The following is a 19835-nucleotide window of genomic DNA, read 5'->3' as shown; positions in this document are numbered from 1 at the left end:
TATCATATCATTAGACCACGCCCAGTGAGTATTCTTAGTGATCCTGTATCAAGCGGCCAGTTCCTCAGGTCCCGAGGGTGGCCGTTATATACAGGTTCGACTGTAAATGTATGACGCATCGATGCAAATAAAAGCACAAGAATAGTGACTATAGAACTAACTCCATTCTCTTACATATGCTAGTGTTGTAGTTTTCGAAAGAGACAACCGAAGGTGGAAACTATCTCCTTTGGTCCTACACAAAGACGCAAAGAGTATTTCAACACTGTACTATTCATTACTGAATATACCTTTATTTATTTTCAGCATAATCTGTTACAAAACAAATACGTTAATAAATTGTAGTCTATCTATAAGGCTAGTTTACAGTTATAAACCCCAAGTTACAAAAATACTACCAATAACTGTGGATAAAGATGTACATGTATGTACCAGTGCATTTAAAATACAGTTCTGGTCAATAAGCCAGTTATGACGTCAGTATAGAAGGGGTTTTGTAATCAAGGCCACGTAAATTCAAAATGACTTTCTTACAAAACACTTTTCTATAGACAAAAATATTGTTGGGCGAGAAACTTCTGTCTTCATTTTCCTGTTTATCGAGACCGCTTGATATTTACGTTTTGTACAACTTGTCAAATAACATCAAAGGAACACCGTGAAACAAAGCTTTCCCTCGAACTAACAAAGAGTTATTTAACACTGAGCTAGCCTGCTCAATCATTCTTATTCTGAATACAGAATGTAAGATAATAAAATGTGTGTGTGTTGTTTTTGTTGTTGTTCGATAAATATCATATCACTTAGACCACGACTTGCTGATTTAAAAACGCCATATATTTTATATATATTTATAAACATTCACCACACAGTACAATTCCCTTTGTAGTAATAGCACTTAAGCCCATGAATAGATCAAATCTAATTCAAGTACAAAAACATTATTCTAACCTCTACTATTTGCCATAAATTTCTGACACGTGTCTCAAAAGTTTGTTAACTGACTGTTGAAAGCAATTACATGTAATCCTGCTATAATTTTGCATTTTTTAATGCAAAATTAAATGCTTATAGTAATTAAAATTACTATATATACTTCAGGTTAAAAAAACCCTCGTGAATCACGTGCTAACCGATCATAGCAAACATGTAAGCAAACTTCAAGACAACGGTACCTTTGCTTATACATGTTTTTCCACTCTTAGCAAGCATGAGTTGTACAGCTTTTCATCAATTTTTGATCGGTTCATTGGAGCGTTTGCTGTAATTGGTTAGTTGCGATTACCTTGGTTTAGTTTCACAACTGTCACTTAAAAGCTCTCTAACTTGCAGGAACAATGTAAAATCCCTGGAGGGGTATGGGGCTTCCATCTGAAAGGGGTGAAGATGCTCATCCTCTCTGTAAATGTCTCCTTCAAGTTGTAAATTTGCATTTGTTATCACTTAAGGTGTTCACAACAAAAAAACAACGCTTTTACCCATCATTGCATCTTTCAGGGTTGCATGCCGTCATTAACTGAGTTGGCGGTTTACAATGATCTGGTACGAAATTATTTATATTTGTGCATCTAGATGAAAGCATTCAATGCCAACATCATTACCATCATTTCATATAAATAGCTTGATCTTATATATTAGTTAATCTGTTTTAGAATGGTATCATTCCAGGAGTCAAATCTTGAGCCAGTCATCTTGACTGGTTTCCTTAATAATTGTATTATTGAAATTTTCTGATGAGCATCCAATCCTGTTAATATGAAAGTCCCCAGGCTACAATCTAACAGCAGTTGATATAATTTCACTTAATGTTTTCCAACTTCAGAACCCAGGCCCATTTGGAAGGAAGCTTGTTTATAGGGATGGCAGGAAAAGTGACAATTATACCACCTTTGTCACCTGCTGGTTTCCAGTCAAACTTTCCTTCATAACCCAACATGGTAACTGTAGTGTGAATGGTCGCCATTGGATTAACAAGAGTGAGGTTAGTTGTAGCCGGCCACTCAAGGATGATGGCATACACAGCACCAGCTTTGGACGTGAACCTAGAAATAAATGAGAAGCACAGTTATTCTCTTGGGACCATACATAATGTAAATTTCTTAAAAAGAGTCATTCGGAGAGTGACAAAGATTGAATGAGGGGAAAATTACAGGGAACAACAAAATTACCATTCAAAGAGGAATGCGAATAAATGTCAGTGTAGAGCATTAAGAGCAGCTTCGCCTAAATATCAACTAGACTTGGAAATAGCGAAAAAATCGAATTTCTTCAAACTCGCCCAGAATGAAGCCCTACGGGCACTAGTTACAAAAATATCATTTTAAGTTCGATAAATCAAAAATTTTTTTTTTCCGCAACTTTTTCGTTTCGATGCCCCAAATCGGCCAAAATCCATCGAAAATGAGCGGCATATTCAGAGGTTCGTAAACTCAAAAGTAAAAATCTTCATTACAAACTGATTGCACGTCGTATTTGTACTTCCTTTTTTGTCTATTTAGAGCTAAATAGATCGTGATTTGATTAGAACTTAAATATTTGACGAATTTTCTAAATTAACGACCAAAGACAGCTTTACAAGAGGTCTACATTTAGCCTATTTTCAAATGCTAAAAAGGCGTTCTGGTACACGGCTTTTCCCAAAACGACTAGTTTGGTGTAAAAGAGCATTCTTTCTTCTTCAAATTAGTGAAATAAAATTTTGGGGTTAATAAAATCGCGAGCGCTGAGATAGCGAACTAAATGCAGCACTTCTTCCTGAAAATGTGACCTTTGACCCGAGCGTAACGAAACCGATTACTGCAAGAAAACCCGGAAGAAAAGCAAACGCTTCGTTATTTTGAAACAATTTCTAGTGATATCTCTCCGAAACCATGATTGCAAGAAACTATTTCCAGATATGAAATCTTACAGGGTCAAAAAAGGAGCTAAAGGGCGCATTTTGACACAATAACTTTGTTTGCTGAGAATTGAAGTCAATGACCGTTAACGAATTCCAGTGAAATTTGCAAACTTGAAGTATGTTAGCCGATACTTACCTGAATATTTATATTAATAGAAGAGTCGTCTTCTAGGATTAACCTTCAAAAGAAGCAGGATCCAGATTTGAAAACCTCTAAAAGAAGAAATGTTTAACGTTCCGTGACCTGCCCGCCGCTATAAATAGGCCCTTTGCAGCTAAGCCATCACGTGACCTGTTTTTCATAAAATTATGGGCTACAACTTAAAGAATGCCAGAAATGGAAAGAGCGCATCGAAAATATCAAAATGGCCAAGTTTGAGGCCCCCATCATTAAAGGAGGAGATTTTATGACGCTCCAAATTTTTAAAAGAATAAGATTTGTATGGAAAACGTTGTTGGAGAGCAAGGCCTTGCTCTCCAGCAACATTTTCCATACAAATCCTCTAAATTTTCCGAAAATTCAAACTGTCGTATAAACTTACTCCTTAATTCCACGGGCCTCAAACTTGGCCATTTTGGTATTTTCGATGCGCTCTTTCCATTTCTGGCATTCTTTAAGTTAAAGCCTATAATATAAAAATTTTATAGGAAAAATTTGGTCACGTGACCCCAGCTGCAAAGGGCCTATTAGCTTAAATTCCATGCACACGCCGACCGCATGTTTGTCGTAAAACTCACTTAACTCCACTGACAGTTTCCATGGGCAACCCCAAAATAAACAACCCCCAAAAATGTAAAGTGAAATTGGCTGTCTTCATGAACAGTTAGAAGCTAGAGTCAAGTTCCATTACCTTTTAAAAGTGCTTGATTCTACTTTGTTCACTCAGTAGTTACTGTCACGTTCGAATACTGCGTAGTATCGGTCACGCCAAAACACTGCAGACCGTGCAGACTGAGTAAGTTTCCCAGAAAAAGTCTTGTACGCGTTTGTCTATTGAATCAAAAGTCAAATACTGCGCTTGTGCAGCCTGTGGATAAATGACAAACTTTCAGATATATTTAACACTATTTTGTAACTAGACCCAAAAAAAGGAGTCACAATGAAAAGCCCAAACAAGTGTCTGCAGTCTGCACGGTCTGCACTGTTTTGGCGTGACCAATTCGCGGCATTCGAACGTGAGAGTAGTAGACAAAGTCGACGCAAACAAATAAATTCAAGCACTTTTCAAAGGTAATGGAACTTGACTCTAGCTTCTAACTGTTCATGAAGACAGCCAATTTCACTTTACATTTTTGGGGATTGTTTATTTTGGGGTTGCCCATGGAAACTGTCAGTGGAGTTCAGTTGGTTTTACGACAAACATGCGGTCGGCATGTGCATGGAATTTAAGCTAATTTATAGCAGCGGGCAGGTCACGGAACATCAAACATTTCTTCTTTTAGAGGTTTTCAAATCTGGATCCTGCTTCTTTTGAAGGTTAATCCAAGAAGACGACTCTTCTATTAATATAAATATTCAGGTAAGTATCGGCTAACATACTTCAAGTTTGCAAATTTCACTGGAATTCGTTAACGGTCATTGACTTCAATTCTCAGCAAACAAAGTTATTGTGTCAAAATGCGCCCTTTAGCTCCTTTTTTGACCCTGTAAGATTTCATATCTGGAAATAGTTTCTTGCAATCATGGTTTCGGAGAGATATCACTAGAAATTGTTTCAAAATAACGAAGCGTTTGCTTTTCTTCCGGGTTTTCTTGCAGTAATCGGTTTCGTTATGCTCGGGTCAAAGGTCACATTTTCAGGAAGAAGTGCTGCATTTAGTTCGCTATCTCAGCGCTCGCGATTTTATTAACCCCAAAATTTTATTTCACTAATTTGAAGAAGAAAGAATGCTCTTTTACACCAAACTAGTCGTTTTGGGAAAAGCCGTGTACCAGAACGCCTTTTTAGCATTTGAAAATAGGCTAAATGTAGACCTCTTGTAAAGCTGTCTTTGGTCGTTAATTTAGGAAATTCGTTAAATATTTGAGTTCTAATCAAATCACGATCTATTTAGCTCTAAATAGACAAAACAGGAAGTACAAATACGACGTGCAATCAGTTTGTAATGAAGATTTTTACTTTTGAGTTTACGAGCCTCTGAATATGCCGCTCATTTTCGATGGATTTTGGCCGATTTGGGGCATCGAAACGAAAAAATTGCGGAAAAAAATAATTTTTGATTTATCGAACTTAAAACGATATTTTTGTAACTAGTGCCCGTAGGGCTTCATTCTGGGCGAGTTTGAAGAAATTCGATTTTTTCGCTATTTCCAAGTCTAGTTGATATTTAGGCGAAGCTGCTCTTAAGACCTCACTTGATCCCCTTAACCATGTGAAACATAAACACTATTCTAAAGGGTGAGTGCCCCTTTGGACAACAAAACATTTCAATAAAAAGGAGAATTAAGGTTTAAAAATATTGAAAATGAATTTAAACTCCTATGCTGTCAAAATAAACTGAACTGTACTCCTTTCAACCTACCAGACAACTTTCTCGTCAGTGTCATTCTGAACTCTCCATGGTTTGGTGTGGTAAATAGCTTCACCATTCACAGACAGCCACTCTCCCATCTCCAGCAGACGCTCCTCAAATGCAGGTATTATGCGGCCGTCTGCCGTCGGACCAACATTCAACAACATATTACCACCACAACTAACAAAAAAAGTAATAGAGTATTGAGCAACATTTTAAGAACTCCTGACCAATATTAAGCATCATGTGTTACAAATCCCAGCTGGAAAGAAACCAAAAGTTGGCTATTTGGAGCCATTATGGCCTGCTGTGAATCTAGGATTCTGATTGGCTTTCTCACTGTCAGCTATTTGCCAAATTAACCCATGATCACACCCACATTGCACTTCAGAGGGAAAGTTTTTCTTTACTTTTAATATCCATTGACATGCTTTCTATTGTCAGTTTTCATTCTCACCTCGCCTAGGCTTAATAAATAATGTTATTGAGAAATCTGATGAAGATCACCTTACAGTAGAAGCCAGTTGATCTAACAATTCAGTGATGGTCAAATACGAGCTTATGTCCACATTACGTCTGTAACCCCATGAACCCCTGTCCACTGTCATTGCATTCTCCCATTTGTGACTCTGAAGTTTGCCTTTGGTAAAACAACAACAGATAAGCAATTAGGTCTTCCTCGTGTTCATGGCTGTATACATATTATTTTCTATTAAAAACTGGGTCATTCAATAATGCAATTTGAGTTTTCATTGGCTTAGCCATCATGGGTTATGAGCCATTACACCATGCTCTACAAAATCAATATGGTAAGCATATGCATGAATTTTTGAGGCGTTTTTATTTTTATTTCAGTGTAGTTTCCTATATTTTTGTTTTTCTTTTGTTTTAATAAAACAATAATATTATTCCACTCACGCTTGTTGGATATGAGATGATTATAGCCAACTCAGTACTACACGCCTCGTTGGCTATTTACCAGCTCATATCCAATGTGTGCTCGTGGAATAATTGTTCAATACAGCTGGGTAGAGAGAGGCACTGAGAGCACCTGCCCACAAAAAAGTGCTGCAACCATAGCCACAGCTGAAACCCAGACCACTTAATCCAGAGACTAACACACTAATCATTAGGCTACAACATCTCCCACCAAAATAACCTTAATCGAACTACATTTAAGATTGATACATGTAAGTGATAATAATATATTGGACAGTTAACAGTATCAAGTCTGTCCATAGCTGTCTCTTGATGAGCCACAGCTGAAGCATGAAAATTAAACCCATTAACTCAGGAAGACACCATGGAAAATATTTGGCTTTCCTACATGTAGGAATGGATAATTAAAAGTATCAAGTCTGTCTAGAGCTGTCTCTTGATGTCCCACAGTGGTAGCATGACAATTAAGACCATTAAATTTTAGTCAGGAAGACACCATGGAAAATCTTTGGCTTTCCTCAGAATATTTTGAAAGGTCACCCATGCTTACTTCCCAAGTGTGACATCAGTCTCACTAATCTCTCACACTCAGTTCTTCCAATAAAACTGAAGACAACATTTCTAATCGTAACAATTACAGCAAATGGTCCCAATTAAATGTAATAGCCCATTTAATTATATATTTCTGAGTTGACCTTAGCCTCTCTATCAAAGTGAGGCCTGGTAACCATTCATATGAAAATGAGTTTAATTCGCATGTGAATGAAATCTCATTTTTATATGAAAGGATGGGCACCAAGACTCACTTTGAGAAAGAGGCTAAAGGTAATTTGGAAATGGCCTATTGTCATTCAACTAACTGAGCTGAATGATGTTAGATATACAGAAATTTGCCTTTTATTTTACTTGGTGAAAGCATGGAGGGAATGAACACAACAAAAAATTGAAATGTTTGTTTTTGATTAAGTTATAAATGGTTTAACTAAAGTGTCAAGATTAACTAGAAACCTGAGTGTTTTCAGAAACTATCCATATCCTCACAGTATGCTAGCTATACATGCAGCTGTATTATAGAATATGGGTCAAAAAAGTCAACAAAACGTCAATCACCTCTTGTTGGGTGCATGTCCAAAACTCACATCACTATGACTCACCTGGATTGTAACGATCCTTGCAAGTGTACACTCCACCATGATGACAACGACATCCACTGCTACACCAACGATCATTTGTCACAATGGTGTCTTTAACAGGGCTTAACAGAAGGCAGGAAAACATCAGTGAGAGAGGAATCAGAACATCACTAGTACTGTTATTCATTGAAACAAAACAGAAACACTTTCAAATTACTGTGGCACAAATATTTCCTCTTGTCTGGGAAAAAGCTAGTGCACTGTCATCAACTTCAAAATTAAAGTAGCTCAGGGTATTGTAACATTGGCATTTCAGTTTTATCCTATCACCAGTCTTACATTTACCTTTCATTATAAAGCCATGCAAGGAACTCCTTGCTTTCAAAGTATGTGTCAGGTCCATGTGCACCATCTGACCACAAGTAATCAGGCTTATATGTGTTGATCAGGTCATGCAGCTCTGGCATGAGAACTTCCTAACATGAAATATGTATTAAATTCTTTAACTATGACAAGAGAGAAATGCTGTATCTTTACTCTCAAACTCATCATATATAATTCATCAGCAGGCAAACCATGAATGGCACTTATTTTAACCAGGTGGTCAGTAAATCTTAGCGCTCAATGAACAACCAAACATGATCTTAAGGGTGACATTATCAACAAGGATCTATTAGGTGAATATTCATTTCCCAGGAACTGGCCACTTTGATATAATGCTTGGTATGTTCCTTTGATAACCACAAATACCCTGACTCAGTATCGATACTGTATCACCACTGCCATATCAGCTGAAGTGTCATTTTGGATGACAATAATTATTTTTAAACACAGTTGTTTGAAATTATAATCCAAGAAACTGCAAACTGCAGAGTATACTCCAGTCTGATGTCCAAATCAAGTATCACGTCTTAACAGTAGCTAATTAAGACACAGTAATCAATCTATCTTAGTTTGGTATTAATTAATAAATTTATTTAGATTTTAAAGCCTTGAATGTTTTCGTCTATGAGTCATGCCAGTTTAGTGGGATTTTACATGCACAAGTCAGCAACAATGTGCTTGGAAACTTCACCCTCTGCTGCTCAATATTAATTCATGTGGTACTTGAATGGAAAAGAGAAAAGTGTGGAAAATTACATGACTGTCATCACAATATATATAACAATTCAATATCTTAACACTTTTGGCGTACCTTGACATAGTCCTGTGTTTCAAAGTGATTTTTACGATCCTTCAAATACAGGGGATGGAACCATTCAAAGAGGGAATGATACAATCCAAAAGTGATGTTGGTTTTACTTCTTATGGCAGTTGCTAGCTCCCCTGAAAATTACAGCACATATTGGTTACAGCAAAACACCACTTTTGGATGGACGTCTCAGTTATACTTTGATGGGTTATTACAACCACTCTTTTATTAATCAGTTTATCCTTCAGTGTCTAGGTACCAACAAATTGTTATTAATAAGGACAAACAATATCGGGAACCCGGGGGAACCTGCAATGGACTAGAATTCCATTGATATTGGCCATGTATTGGTCAACACTTGGTCAATACAAGGTCGATACTTGGCTGATGTATCAACCGAGTATCGGCCAATATCTCAGTCTATAGCATTGACCAACATAACCTCCAGTTAACATTATAATTATAAGTCAATTCTGGCTCCTTGGATTCTTTGGATTGGTACCCATTTTCCCTTTCATGCAAATTCTGGTAAAATTTAGTAAGATAACGACTGGTGTGAACATTAATTAGATAGCACTGTACATGCTGTATTTGACAATCACACCATTTAATGAACAGAGTTTTAAGTATTAGGGAAGATAAATCTTATCTAGTACAAATGTTACATACTGGTAAATAATCACAGTAAAATGTTAAATAACTGTCCTTACCCACAAGATCCCTGTGAGGTCCATTGTCAACAGAGTTCCAGTTCCATGATACATTTGATCTCCAATTTGTCCACCCTTCATGATGTTTACTGGTCAGGACATAATATCTAAAAGATAATTCAAATGTCTCAATAAAATTCAAGTTAAAGAGTGAAATTGTGAGAAATGTCTGTTTACAAAGATCAGCACTGGACTTCAAAATTTTAAGTTTTGTGAGTCAATTATTTACCTCCCAAAGAAAACATAATTCCTGCCATAAAGACATCTATAGATATTGCTGTCTCAATATTGGAAATTTCTGTCATCATCATGACATGCATTCCAATTCCCTAATTGGGAAATAGGGTCTTGAGGTTAACGTGATCAGCCGCTCTTTACAGGATGCATGGGGTGATTAGCCCTATGTTTAAACTACTTTCTGGAGGGCAGGGGGGAGGTCAATCTTTGTTTGAACTCTACCCTTTGACAATTCAGCAAGGTTGAACTGCACATTGCAGCTCTAGGGGTTATTGAGCTTCACTAGCCTTATGAATCATTACAATGTAGACAACTACTTTTGGGTAGAAAATGAAGCTTGAGTGCTGACAGCTCAGTCTTTTCTAAAGGGGCAAAACCACCACATAAAATAAAACCAACCACTGACCAGTTCATTAACCCTACCAGTATAAGAGACAAAAAAAGAGCTCACTCACTTCATCAGAGCTGACTACTGTTATAGTGTAAATCCTTTTTAAAACTCACTTTGCACCAGACTTTGTCAAAAGGTCAGCCCATGCATCAGGGTCAAAGAACTCCACCCTGAACATTGGAGCAAAGTCTGCATACTCAAAGCCTGGTGGATAGTTTTCCTTCATGAATTCCACAAAGTCTACTCTCTGTTGATGCTTCCAGCGGTACCAAAACCATTCGGTTTCAAAGCTTGGTACTGAGTACAATCCCCAATGCATAAAAATACCAAACTTAGCCTCATCATACCAAGAGGGGAGAGGTCGTGAGTCCAGTGATTCCCACGTTGGTTTATATTGACTCAACACCAGGGGAACAACGGCAAGGGTAAAGATGAATTGTACACTATTCATTTCCAGCTGACAAAGTCCTGGACTGAAGTGCTATCCCCTAGTAATTCTGAAAAACATAATCAAAAATAAAATAAATTATGACATCATGAATAAAATTTCATATTATCCTCTGAGTGGCTTGGTGGCCTCATGGTTATAAGTACACTGGACTCCGGATCGAGCAATACTAGTCCAGGTTCGAGCTCCGAAGGAGACATTGTGTTGTGTTCTTGGCCAAGACACTTAACTCTCAGTGTCTCTCTCCACTTAGGTGTACCTTTAAATGGGTACCGGCAAATTTAATGCTGAGAGTAACCCTGCAATGGACTAGCATCCCACCCAAGGGGGAAGTAAGTTGGTTAGAGAGGCGCAGTAGCCTTGTGGTTAGTGTGCTCCATTCTGGCTCAAGCAGTCCAGGTTTGAGCCCTGGCCAAGAACATTGTGTTGTGTTCTTGGGCGAGACACTTTATCGTCACACTGCCTTTCTTCACTTAGGTTTATATGGGTACTGGTGAATGTAATGCTGGGGTAACCCTGCGATAAACTAGCATTCCATCCAGGGGGGAAGTACAAATATTCCTAACCACTTCATAATAATAATAATAATAATAATAATAATAATAATAATAATCATGCTACAGAAACCAGGATAATTATTTTTGTAACCAGCCCACCCCCAAAATTATTACACAAGAAAATGGCTGACCCCCCTCCAAGTGCACATGGCCCCCATCCCATACATGTAAATTATGAAGCCTCCCTGAACATGGTCTGCTGTACATGAGATTTTCATTCATTGCCATACCCTCCAAAGTACCTCAACCATACATTCAAAGGGTACCATCCTCCCCACCCACCCCCCAACACCTGATGACTCCATCTTCCTCGGGTGTGTAACTCGTACGTAACTTTGGCTTATGTTTTCCATTGTTTTCGTTCTATTTCTTTGATTGATACTAGTTTATTCTTACCGAGTTATTGCGTACAAATCAATAGACCAGATTCAAACAAAGGTATGCGTGCAACCTGGTGCAACAGCAGTCGATCAGATGATTTTGTCACGAACGTTCTCAGGAGTAAGCTGAAACAACATAAAGAACTTGACTAAAAGGCTAGGAATGTACAGCGTATAGCTAACACTACAATTCTGCTCACCTCAAGTAAACGTAACGTCTATTCTTCGTGGATGACACTGCACAACTTCCCCGTGATTCTTGCGGATCAAAACAAGACAATATTTAGCCATAGTACTAACTATGATTTAGCTAAATGAGATCTTCAAGAAAGCTCTTATTTAAGAATATAAAGATAAACTAAACCTACCCCGTTTGCTGTTGTGCCCGTCAACTTAGCCTGCAGTGCAGCTCAAGGTTCTTAGCTTGGATGATATTCTCGTGATCGATCCTCGTGGATTTCTCGTGATCTTATCCTCCCGCTCGTCCCAAGTGTCAGCGGGGACTCACGCAAGGAAAATTTGACCGTGTTTCGCCAGCGTCACCCCGTTGAGTTTTAACTCATTCATGACCATTCATTGATAACACGCGGTTATAAATATCTAAATATTTTGCTTGCGATTTCGACGAACTCAAAAATAGAGTCTGTAGACGGTATATACTTCATGTGAGAATGCCATCTATGCATCCCTGTGGAAAGGCTAGGGTTGGAAATGTTTCTTGGCGGCAACCTCGTCCCAGGGCCTTCTCCACGACGATTACGTTCTTGGGCTTGTCACGCAATCTTCCTCCTCCATGTGGGGGAGAGAGATTTTGGGACGAGCCCAAAGAGCGTCTACGCAGAAGGCTACATTACGAGACATGTAAGGGACCGAAATGATGATTTTTTGGTCTCCAAATTTGTCTTTTTTGCATAACTTTAACATCACCTTACATCCCTCAAAAATAAGTGCTAAACGTTATCCTGTCATGTGGTGATAGGCAGATGTAAATATCTTAATAGGATCATGCTCTTAAATACAATGATGCAAGTGTGTACGGAGTACAGTCCCCAGTGCATAAAAATACCAAACTTAGCCACATCATACCAAGAGGGGAGAGGTCTGCGTAGGATCTGTAAAAGATCTGATCAGCAAAAATAGAATACTAGTAAAATAGAAACATAACAATGAAGCAAGGCTGATTACTACGTAGCTGCTACACCGTGCTGAGGAAACCCAAGGTCAAAACAGCTATCCACGGTTGCAATTCTTGGCTTTCAGTTTGGACTCTACTGTGTCATTGTCCTGTTAAGCTTTCTACATAGTAATCAGCCGGGGGGGGGGGGGGGGGCACTGCCATATATGGGCTATATAGGTATGTGCCGCTGTTAAGGGTATGGTTTTCAAGCAGTTTACTCTAGGATAGGGTATATAAATCAGAGCGTCTGGGTCTAGAATAGGGTATCATTTTTCCTACAACTGAGTAGTTGGTTGAAGATTTTATCTAGACTAAGGAAACCAGGAATTGCCACTCAAAAATATAAAAAAAATCAAATCGGCGAGTTTAAATTTACGCAAATCAGCCTCAGTAGTGTCGATAGATGGGGGGATTTGGGGATTTTACTCTAGTATAGGGTAGCGAAATTCAGCTGAACTAGCTCTGGTGTAGGCTAAGGGTTCCAGGGTCCCAGCGGCACATCCCCACCCAGAAATTCCCAAAGTAGCCCCCCGGGGTAATCAGCCTCGCTTCACTGTTATGCTCTTAAAGTTTCCATTACTTAACTTAAACACTCAAGTAAAAGGCCAACGCGAACTCAAACATCATTAGCGTAGACAAAACCGGTACTGGGAGCGGCAAAAATCAGTTTTAGGATCAATAAAAACCAGTTTTGAGATCAACAAAAAACTGATCTTGAGGTCTGCAAAAACCAGTTTGGGGTTGGACAGAAAGCCGTTTTGAGGTAGGGAAAAACCAGTTTTGAGATCGAGAAAAACCAGTTTTGGGATCGGTAAAAACCGGTTTTGAGGTTGGCAGGAAGTCATTTTGAAATCAGAAAAAACCGGTTTTAGGATTGGCATAAACCAGTTTTCAAAAACTGGTTTTGGGCTGGAGAAAAACCAGTTTAGAGATCAACAAAAACTGGTTTGGGGTTAGACATAAAATGGGTTTTGATATCCACAAAACCCTTTTAGGGTTAGGACAAAGCCCGTTTTTGGGATTGGAAAATGTAGTGTCAGCAAGTAGTTCCTCTTCATCACATTTAATAGTTTGATTTTTATATTTTTCCATAAAAGGGGGACACCTGAACTTTTTATTATAACATACCAAGTTACAGCTTTCCTTTTATCTAACTTCTTTACAGCAGTCAACACATCTACCTATGATTTAGATTGGTCTGCATAGTTCCCTATTGCACACCAACAAAACAGCCAGCCAAGAAGGCTTGTTTTGTTTAGATACTTTGATATTGATTAACTTGAGGTTAATAAGCCACCATTTTGATATCAATTTTTTGAAGAAGAGAGTCTAATGAAAATGTCAGCTTCCCAAACTACCATAGTGGTTAATTTACCTTTATCACCTTCAAGTTGAGCAATAGCTAAGTGTTTCACTTGCTTGCCACTGTAGTCCAACAGTTTCCGTTGAAACTATAAGTAATACCTTTATGTTACAGTATCTTAAATGACAAGTGCTTCAGCGTAAACATTCACAGTTCAAGGAAATGTCACCTGCTAACAGTACATTTTCATGAAGGAACCAATTCTGCCAAGAGAACTGAGATGTAGTTCTTTAGATTGCTCTCTATGTCATTTTCATTATCTTTTCTATCATCTTTCCGATGCCATCATGGATCTCATGGACTTTGGTCTCACACATAAATGCAGGATTTGTGACAACTTTGTTCTGTTCATCCACATGTATTTCGTTTCAACCGTCAAAGAAAACAAATGTCCACAACGTTAATATCCACTACAGTATCACACTTTTTAATAAACATATATCCCTAATCAAATTTTCCTGAAAATTTTCCACTAAATAAATATAGAAATCAAAAGAGAGGGAAAGAGAGGTACAAAGAGATTGGACTGGATACAAGAGGAATTCTAATGAAAAACACCACCTCTATCATAGCATTTTCATCACTAGCCACAAAATTTTCATAGGAAAATGTCCTGCAAAAGTAAACAGCTCCATTTTGATTGTTTCATAAAGATCAGAAGAAAATGGGCTGTTAGATATTTCAAAGGATATGTGGACCTCTTTGTTGACATGCTTAGCTCCCATTTGTTCCACAGCACCTGCAGTGCCAGCATAGGGCCAGCGGCCTCCATCATCCTTGTCATGGCCTACTGTTATCTCGACTCCTGGGATGAGCTGAAATTGATTGTTACAAATTAAATTTAAATGCAATTAATAAGAATATCTATGTACGCATTTCCATATCCTACAATTTTTGTATAAATTATTGTAATCAAGGGAATACATGTACATTCCTACTGACCTTGGCTGCCAGCACTGGAGCAATGCAACAAAGACTGTGTAAGACAAAACAAAAATTAATATATATGTTATGGTTTAAATTTATTTTCATTTTAATTTTTTTTGAACCAGTTTAAATTTTTCAAACTGGTTCATATTTTTCAAACTTGGTTGAAATTTTCAAACCAGTTTAATTTTCAGTTTAATTTTCAAACAAGCACGTAACTGGAATGACGAACTTAGATGTTAGGCTAGCAACCATCTCAATTGTGCTGGGTACTTTTGGCACTTTTTCAAATTTTCCAGGACCTCTGGAGAATAAAAAGGCACCAGCAAACATTTCATCCTCATTTATCCTATCTATGCCTAAGTGGCACACAGTCATCAGCAATTTTTATTTACGAAAAGCTGGTCAAACTCACTAGTTCTGGTATCATATATTGTTTTCTTTGATGCAATAATATTGTTTTAGCCTGATGCATAACCCCCTACCAAGAGGACCAGGACGCTATGCTTTGTCCACTTTTTACCCAGTATCAGCCTTTCTAGCATGTGTGACCTTTCTGGAAGCTATGCTCCCACCAACTTAGCTCTTTGAGCCACAGGGACTCGCAAGCTTCCCCATCACATTAAGGTGAACATATCAAAATGGCAATAACATCGAGCTTTTTGTTTGTGAAAAAAAAAGTGAAAAATTCCATCCACTTGGAGTACCAATGCACCCTGTTGCTCTATAGAGAACAGTGCTGTATGATATGTGAAACAAAATTAATTATGGCACATGTATTTCAGAAGTGTTCTCACCCAATAGGTTTCTTGGCAGCATGAAAATCCTTGATTGATTTTGCAACATCTTCATTAACTTTACAGTCTGCACCCTCCACGGCAAATGAACTCCTGCATACATATGGAAATAAAAAAAAATGTGAAAATCCAGAAACTACAGTCAGGTGACATCCAATGACTAAATAGTCTCCTTCGCAGCCGTTTTTTGGGATTTCATGCAATGCTCCCCGCAAAGAAACTTTGTGGGGAACATTACGTGGCATCCCAAAAAACGGTTGCAAAAGAGACTGATGACTAAACAGTGTTGTTTTATTTATAACACCAAAAATGTTACAAATATATGGTATAAGGTTCTTCCACATGAAAAGGGCCCTTTATCTATAGATAAATACTGCATTGAATAATTTTTTTGCCACAAGAAGATCATCAGGTTTATACATTTTGATCAGTGAAATGTTGCAAATTGAAAAAAAAATATAATTTTCCACTAAGGCTGACAGGTAACAAATCAAGACAGTACAGCTGTAGCCATATTACACTCACAGATTCTTTGCAACTCCAAATCCACCTGGAAAAACAATAGCATCATGAGAAGCTGCATCAAGGTTGGCAAGAGAAGAGATCTTTCCCCGAGCTATTCTGGCTGACTCAGCTAAAACATTCCTGACAATTAATTAAAAACATGTTGAGTCAGTTTAAAAAAGCTTATAAAGTGTAAGTTTTTGTACAGTATAATAGATCTATCAACTTAGCTCAAAGCTACTTTCCAGGCATACCATTCAAACTGAGGAAACAAATATTTTAAATAGTGAGACCCTGTTAGGGGTAAATTCCGACAAGCGACATGGCCTTGAAAAGGCGACATGAGAGCTAGGAATTGGCGACAAACGACAGACTACTCCAGTGAAATAGAGAAAGCGACACCAATGGCAAGATAGACCGACAACGAATTTCAGAACTGAGAATGCATCGATTGTTTTAAACATTTGAGTCGAAGTGAAGACGCATTTCCAGAGTTTTAAATGTGTTTTCCTCTCTCATGCGCGATGTCAATGGGTCGTGAAACCCAGGGTTTCTTATATATGCTAAAATATCCACATCCAATAAATCGAGTCCGTCATTGCTGAGTATTTTTTCTCTCTCTCAGCTGAGTGAGCAGTGCCCTAAAACGCCTCAAAACACCCTTAAGGAAAAAGAAAAGAGATCTTTGACCGTCTGCTTCATATTTTTATTAGTGGGTCACCAGTGAACGAATACGAAGCTGTATCATCAACAAATGGCATTATGGAAGGAAAAGAGAGACAGGGGAAAGTTGCCAAGGTCTTCTCGTCTTCAGCAGAAGATAAGGGTTACGCCAAATTCAAAGGAAGAATATAGATAGGAGAGATTATCTGATTGAGGCTGTTGAGATTTTGAGTTAAAGAACGGTTGTTAAACATAAACATGGTAAAAATAGTCATAGGTTCAATTGTACATTAGGTCCAAGTACTGACTGGAAAATGGCTGAAAATAGCAATTCCAAGCGTCTAAATTTCAAAAGTTCCTGGGGGAACATGTCCCCACATCCCCTAAGAGGTTAGCAACTTCAGCACTCGAAAGCATGCCCAAGCCCTTAGAAAGCATGCCCCAACCCCTTAGAAGATTTTGAAAAATTGAAGTAGCTAAGAAGTCTTTTCCTTCATTCTGAGTCGAAATATGATGCTTTAAAAGTAACCCTAAGGTAACCATTAAACCCACTGACTGGAGAAATGCTGGCTCTGCATAAGAATTCCTACTGCTGAAAAGTGGTCGAAGCAAGTGCAAAGCATACAAGGAGTAAATTATATCCAAAGAGATACTTAATTATATATGTACTTAACTAAAACAGCAAGGAACCTTCAATGCGTGAGAAATAATCGTTTCAGCGTGAGAGTGCAAGATTGAATTCGTTTGCGTGAACCTCATGCTCAATGCGTGAGACTTGAGAGCACTGTGTCGTTTTTTTTTAATAAACAAAGGTATTACGATGTGTTATACTTGTAGCTTCATTTTAATTGAAAAAGGTCAAATTTCCTGACACAACTCCTCTGAGACGAAATTCCGACAGGCAACATAAGATTAAAGAATCTTGCGAAATGCCGACATGGCTGGTGGCGAATTTCAGACAGGGGACATGGGTACCCCCCTAACAGGGCCTCAATAGTAAATTTTTTGTGTGAAAGTATGTGAACTTGTAGGAGACTATTACAAAGATCAGTGGCCAAGGAGTTGAACACAGGACTACCGAGAACAATTCCAGCTATTGACAGCGTGGAAGGTGTAGACCTGGAAGCTAAATGTGGTCTCCCCAACTGATGCTTTGAAGGCAATACTGAGTCAGGATGTTTTGTGTTAACACTACTGAGCAGAATGCTGTATTAAACAAGGACGATACGTAATTTATGTTACCCAGGTGGGGTGAGGATGCTGCCCTTGGGGAGGTGGAACCTTGCAAAAAACACCCCTTCTTCTGTTACTTCCCCTTTCATCTAAAAAGCCACATTAAGAAAATTTCAAACAAATAGACTTGGTCAAGATGATAGTCCATAGTGTTCAATCTTCTGTATGCCATTGTGTTTGTTGTTGCTATACTTATTGTAGCTGTTGTCTTTGTTGTTATTGTCACCTGTTGAACAATGCTTATGAACCTAGAGGAATCATGACAGAATAAAAGAAGTTGGCCAATTACACATCATCTTGGTCAATCACACTATTTTATTAGTCAACAATCCATTGATAACTGACTGATATCACATCTTACCGTGTCTCACCCTCAGCAACTTCTCCTTTAGCATGATTCAAGACATGCATCTGTGGAATATCTGGTGCATAAATACTAACATCAGCTCCAGCACGGCTTAAGTGAACCAACACCCTTTAGTGAAAACACAAACAGCTGGATTTGTAATTCATGTCGGTATACAAAACAAGAAATAACATGGAAAAATGTTCACATGGCCCTATGCTATGATATTATACTTGTAAGTAGATTCTTTTATACTTTCGTTCATGTTGTTTAGAACATGACTTTTCAAATTGCTTACTTGATAACCAAAGAGATGTAGGACAAATTGGACAAATTGCAAATCATCAGAGAATTAACTAGTTAGAAATGACACACAAATTATGCTGTGGGAGAAAATGACATATTTTCTCAAATGTATGGACCAATACCCAAAGACATACTTACGCTGAAGCCTCATGAACTTCTGCACCACCAAAAACTCCATTTCCAGATAATACCTAAAAAGTTACTTACTTTAATAATCAAGAAAGAGTAACATTTCTTAAGCTTATGTTCTACCAAAATATATCTGGACTTTGACTGGTTACCAAGGATAGCATAATAAGGTTTGTGTCCAAACCCTTAATAAAGCATGCAATATGGATTAGCTCTAGATTGCAACAACAGAAAAGTGGCCAATGACTGGTCGGAATGCAGGGTTCCTTAAGAGTTTCAACATGTTTGGTGGCTATCTTCACATGCACAGCATAATCACAATGCAGGAAACAAGTAAAGCATAACTTTTCTATTGCTAAAAATAAATATTTTATTTCCAAATAGGGTTTTTCTTACTTGCAATGTGTGCAGATATATCAACATCACATTACCCATCCCCACCTTGTTAACAACCACTGATGTCAAACTCCTGACTAGTCTCTCCTCCCCCCGCCCCCCCCCCCCCCCCCTCCTTCCACACACACACCCCAACCCTTCCCCCGTATGCCCAAGGAGGGAAGGATCCTTCAAATGCACCGGTGGTTATTTATATTTCGCTCTGGGTTTCGCTTTGAGATCAGTTTGCATTTCTTTTTCCTTTGTTTCGGACTGCTACTTTTAAAATCAAACAAAGTGAAGCAAAATTCAAAGTGGTTTAAAAAAGAAACCAAAACACTAATATAAAGCCTCACATATCCAAAATATTTTGCGCAAAAACATTTCTTTATTAATCGGCCATTATACTAACCACAGCAACTGAAGCATGAGAGGTAGAACCCAAACTAAAGGCCCGAGAAGTCTTGAAAATCCCACGTCTCCTCAGCAGACGAACTGCAGAGCCCAAAGCAGCCATCTTGAACAAGAACTCACAGGCGTTCCTTTCCATGCTGCAATTGCAATAGTTCAGCAGTCTTGATTGGTTACTTTGTAATAAACCAATGAAAACTCTCG

At 38.2% G+C, this 19835-nt stretch overlaps 2 protein-coding genes and 1 long non-coding RNA gene across 5 annotated transcripts; all 3 read right to left on the bottom strand.

Annotated features, from left to right (window-relative positions):
• Window positions 1–273: 273 nt before the first annotated feature.
• LOC110056960 (alpha-L-fucosidase-like) lies at window positions 274–12140 on the bottom strand. 2 transcript variants are annotated; one of them, XM_020763526.2, is made up of 10 exons: window positions 11769–12140; window positions 11601–11658; window positions 10129–10512; window positions 9388–9494; window positions 8681–8811; window positions 7831–7961; window positions 7507–7607; window positions 5921–6053; window positions 5423–5593; window positions 274–2042 (listed from the first exon to the last, which is right to left on the bottom strand). In XM_020763526.2, exons 3-10 carry the CDS (start codon window positions 10464–10466, stop codon window positions 1799–1801), a joined length of 1356 nt encoding a protein of 451 aa, XP_020619185.2. In that variant the 5' UTR covers window positions 10467–10512; window positions 11601–11658; window positions 11769–12140; the 3' UTR covers window positions 274–1798. The 2 variants fall into 2 exon arrangements, with proteins under 2 accessions (XP_020619185.2, XP_020619186.2); XM_020763527.2 differs by lacking the exons at window positions 11601–11658; window positions 11769–12140 and adding an exon at window positions 11417–11506.
• LOC149118333 (uncharacterized) lies at window positions 2697–4187 on the bottom strand. Its single transcript, XR_016208583.1, has 2 exons — window positions 3751–4187; window positions 2697–3112 (listed from the first exon to the last, which is right to left on the bottom strand). It is a non-coding gene; the product is annotated as an uncharacterized LOC149118333 (long non-coding RNA).
• A 1507-nt stretch (window positions 12141–13647) lies between the features above and the next one.
• On the bottom strand, window positions 13648–19785 carry LOC110056962 (ES1 protein homolog, mitochondrial-like). Of its 2 annotated transcripts, XM_089294080.1 has the most exons (8): window positions 19633–19785; window positions 18855–18907; window positions 18426–18539; window positions 16190–16309; window positions 15665–15757; window positions 14883–14916; window positions 14635–14755; window positions 13648–14307 (listed from the first exon to the last, which is right to left on the bottom strand). In XM_089294080.1, exons 1-8 carry the CDS (start codon window positions 19768–19770, stop codon window positions 14183–14185), a joined length of 798 nt encoding a protein of 265 aa, XP_089150206.1. In that variant the 5' UTR covers window positions 19771–19785; the 3' UTR covers window positions 13648–14182. The 2 variants fall into 2 exon arrangements, with proteins under 2 accessions (XP_089150206.1, XP_089150201.1); XM_089294075.1 differs by having other exon boundaries at window positions 14214–14755.
• Between the last annotated feature and the right edge of the window lie 50 nt (window positions 19786–19835).

The sequence above is a fragment of the Orbicella faveolata genome, unplaced genomic scaffold (assembly GCF_042242905.1).
Source record: "Orbicella faveolata isolate gen_17 unplaced genomic scaffold, um_ofav_v1 contig_1, whole genome shotgun sequence".
In the NCBI taxonomy this organism is placed as follows: Eukaryota; Metazoa; Cnidaria; class Anthozoa; order Scleractinia; family Merulinidae; genus Orbicella; species Orbicella faveolata.
The sequence above is the reverse complement of the archived record's forward strand: the minus strand, read 5'-3'. Positions and strand labels throughout refer to the sequence as shown.

What these genes read in the sequence shown, in the direction of transcription:
- LOC110056962 (XM_089294075.1), bottom strand. Translation starts at nt 19,770, where the DNA reads ATGGAAAGGAACGCCTGTGAGTTCTTGTTCAAGATGGCTGCTTTGGGC. An exon ending in CTCATGCTTCAGTTGCTGTG is followed by an intron (nt 18,908 to 19,632) that starts GTTAGTATAATG and finishes GTAACTTTTTAG; the next exon opens with GTATTATCTGGAAATGGAGT. An exon ending in CTCCAGTGCTGGCAGCCAAG is followed by an intron (nt 14,756 to 14,882) that starts GTCAGTAGGAAT and finishes AATCAATTTCAG; the next exon opens with CTCATCCCAGGAGTCGAGAT.
- LOC110056960 (XM_020763526.2), bottom strand. Translation starts at nt 10,466, where the DNA reads ATGAATAGTGTACAATTCATCTTTACCCTTGCCGTTGTTCCCCTGGTG. An exon ending in AAACACAGGACTATGTCAAG is followed by an intron (nt 7,962 to 8,680) that starts GTACGCCAAAAG and finishes ATTTCATGTTAG; the next exon opens with GAAGTTCTCATGCCAGAGCT. An exon ending in CAACTGGCTTCTACTGTAAG is followed by an intron (nt 5,594 to 5,920) that starts GTGATCTTCATC and finishes TTTTTTTGTTAG; the next exon opens with TTGTGGTGGTAATATGTTGT.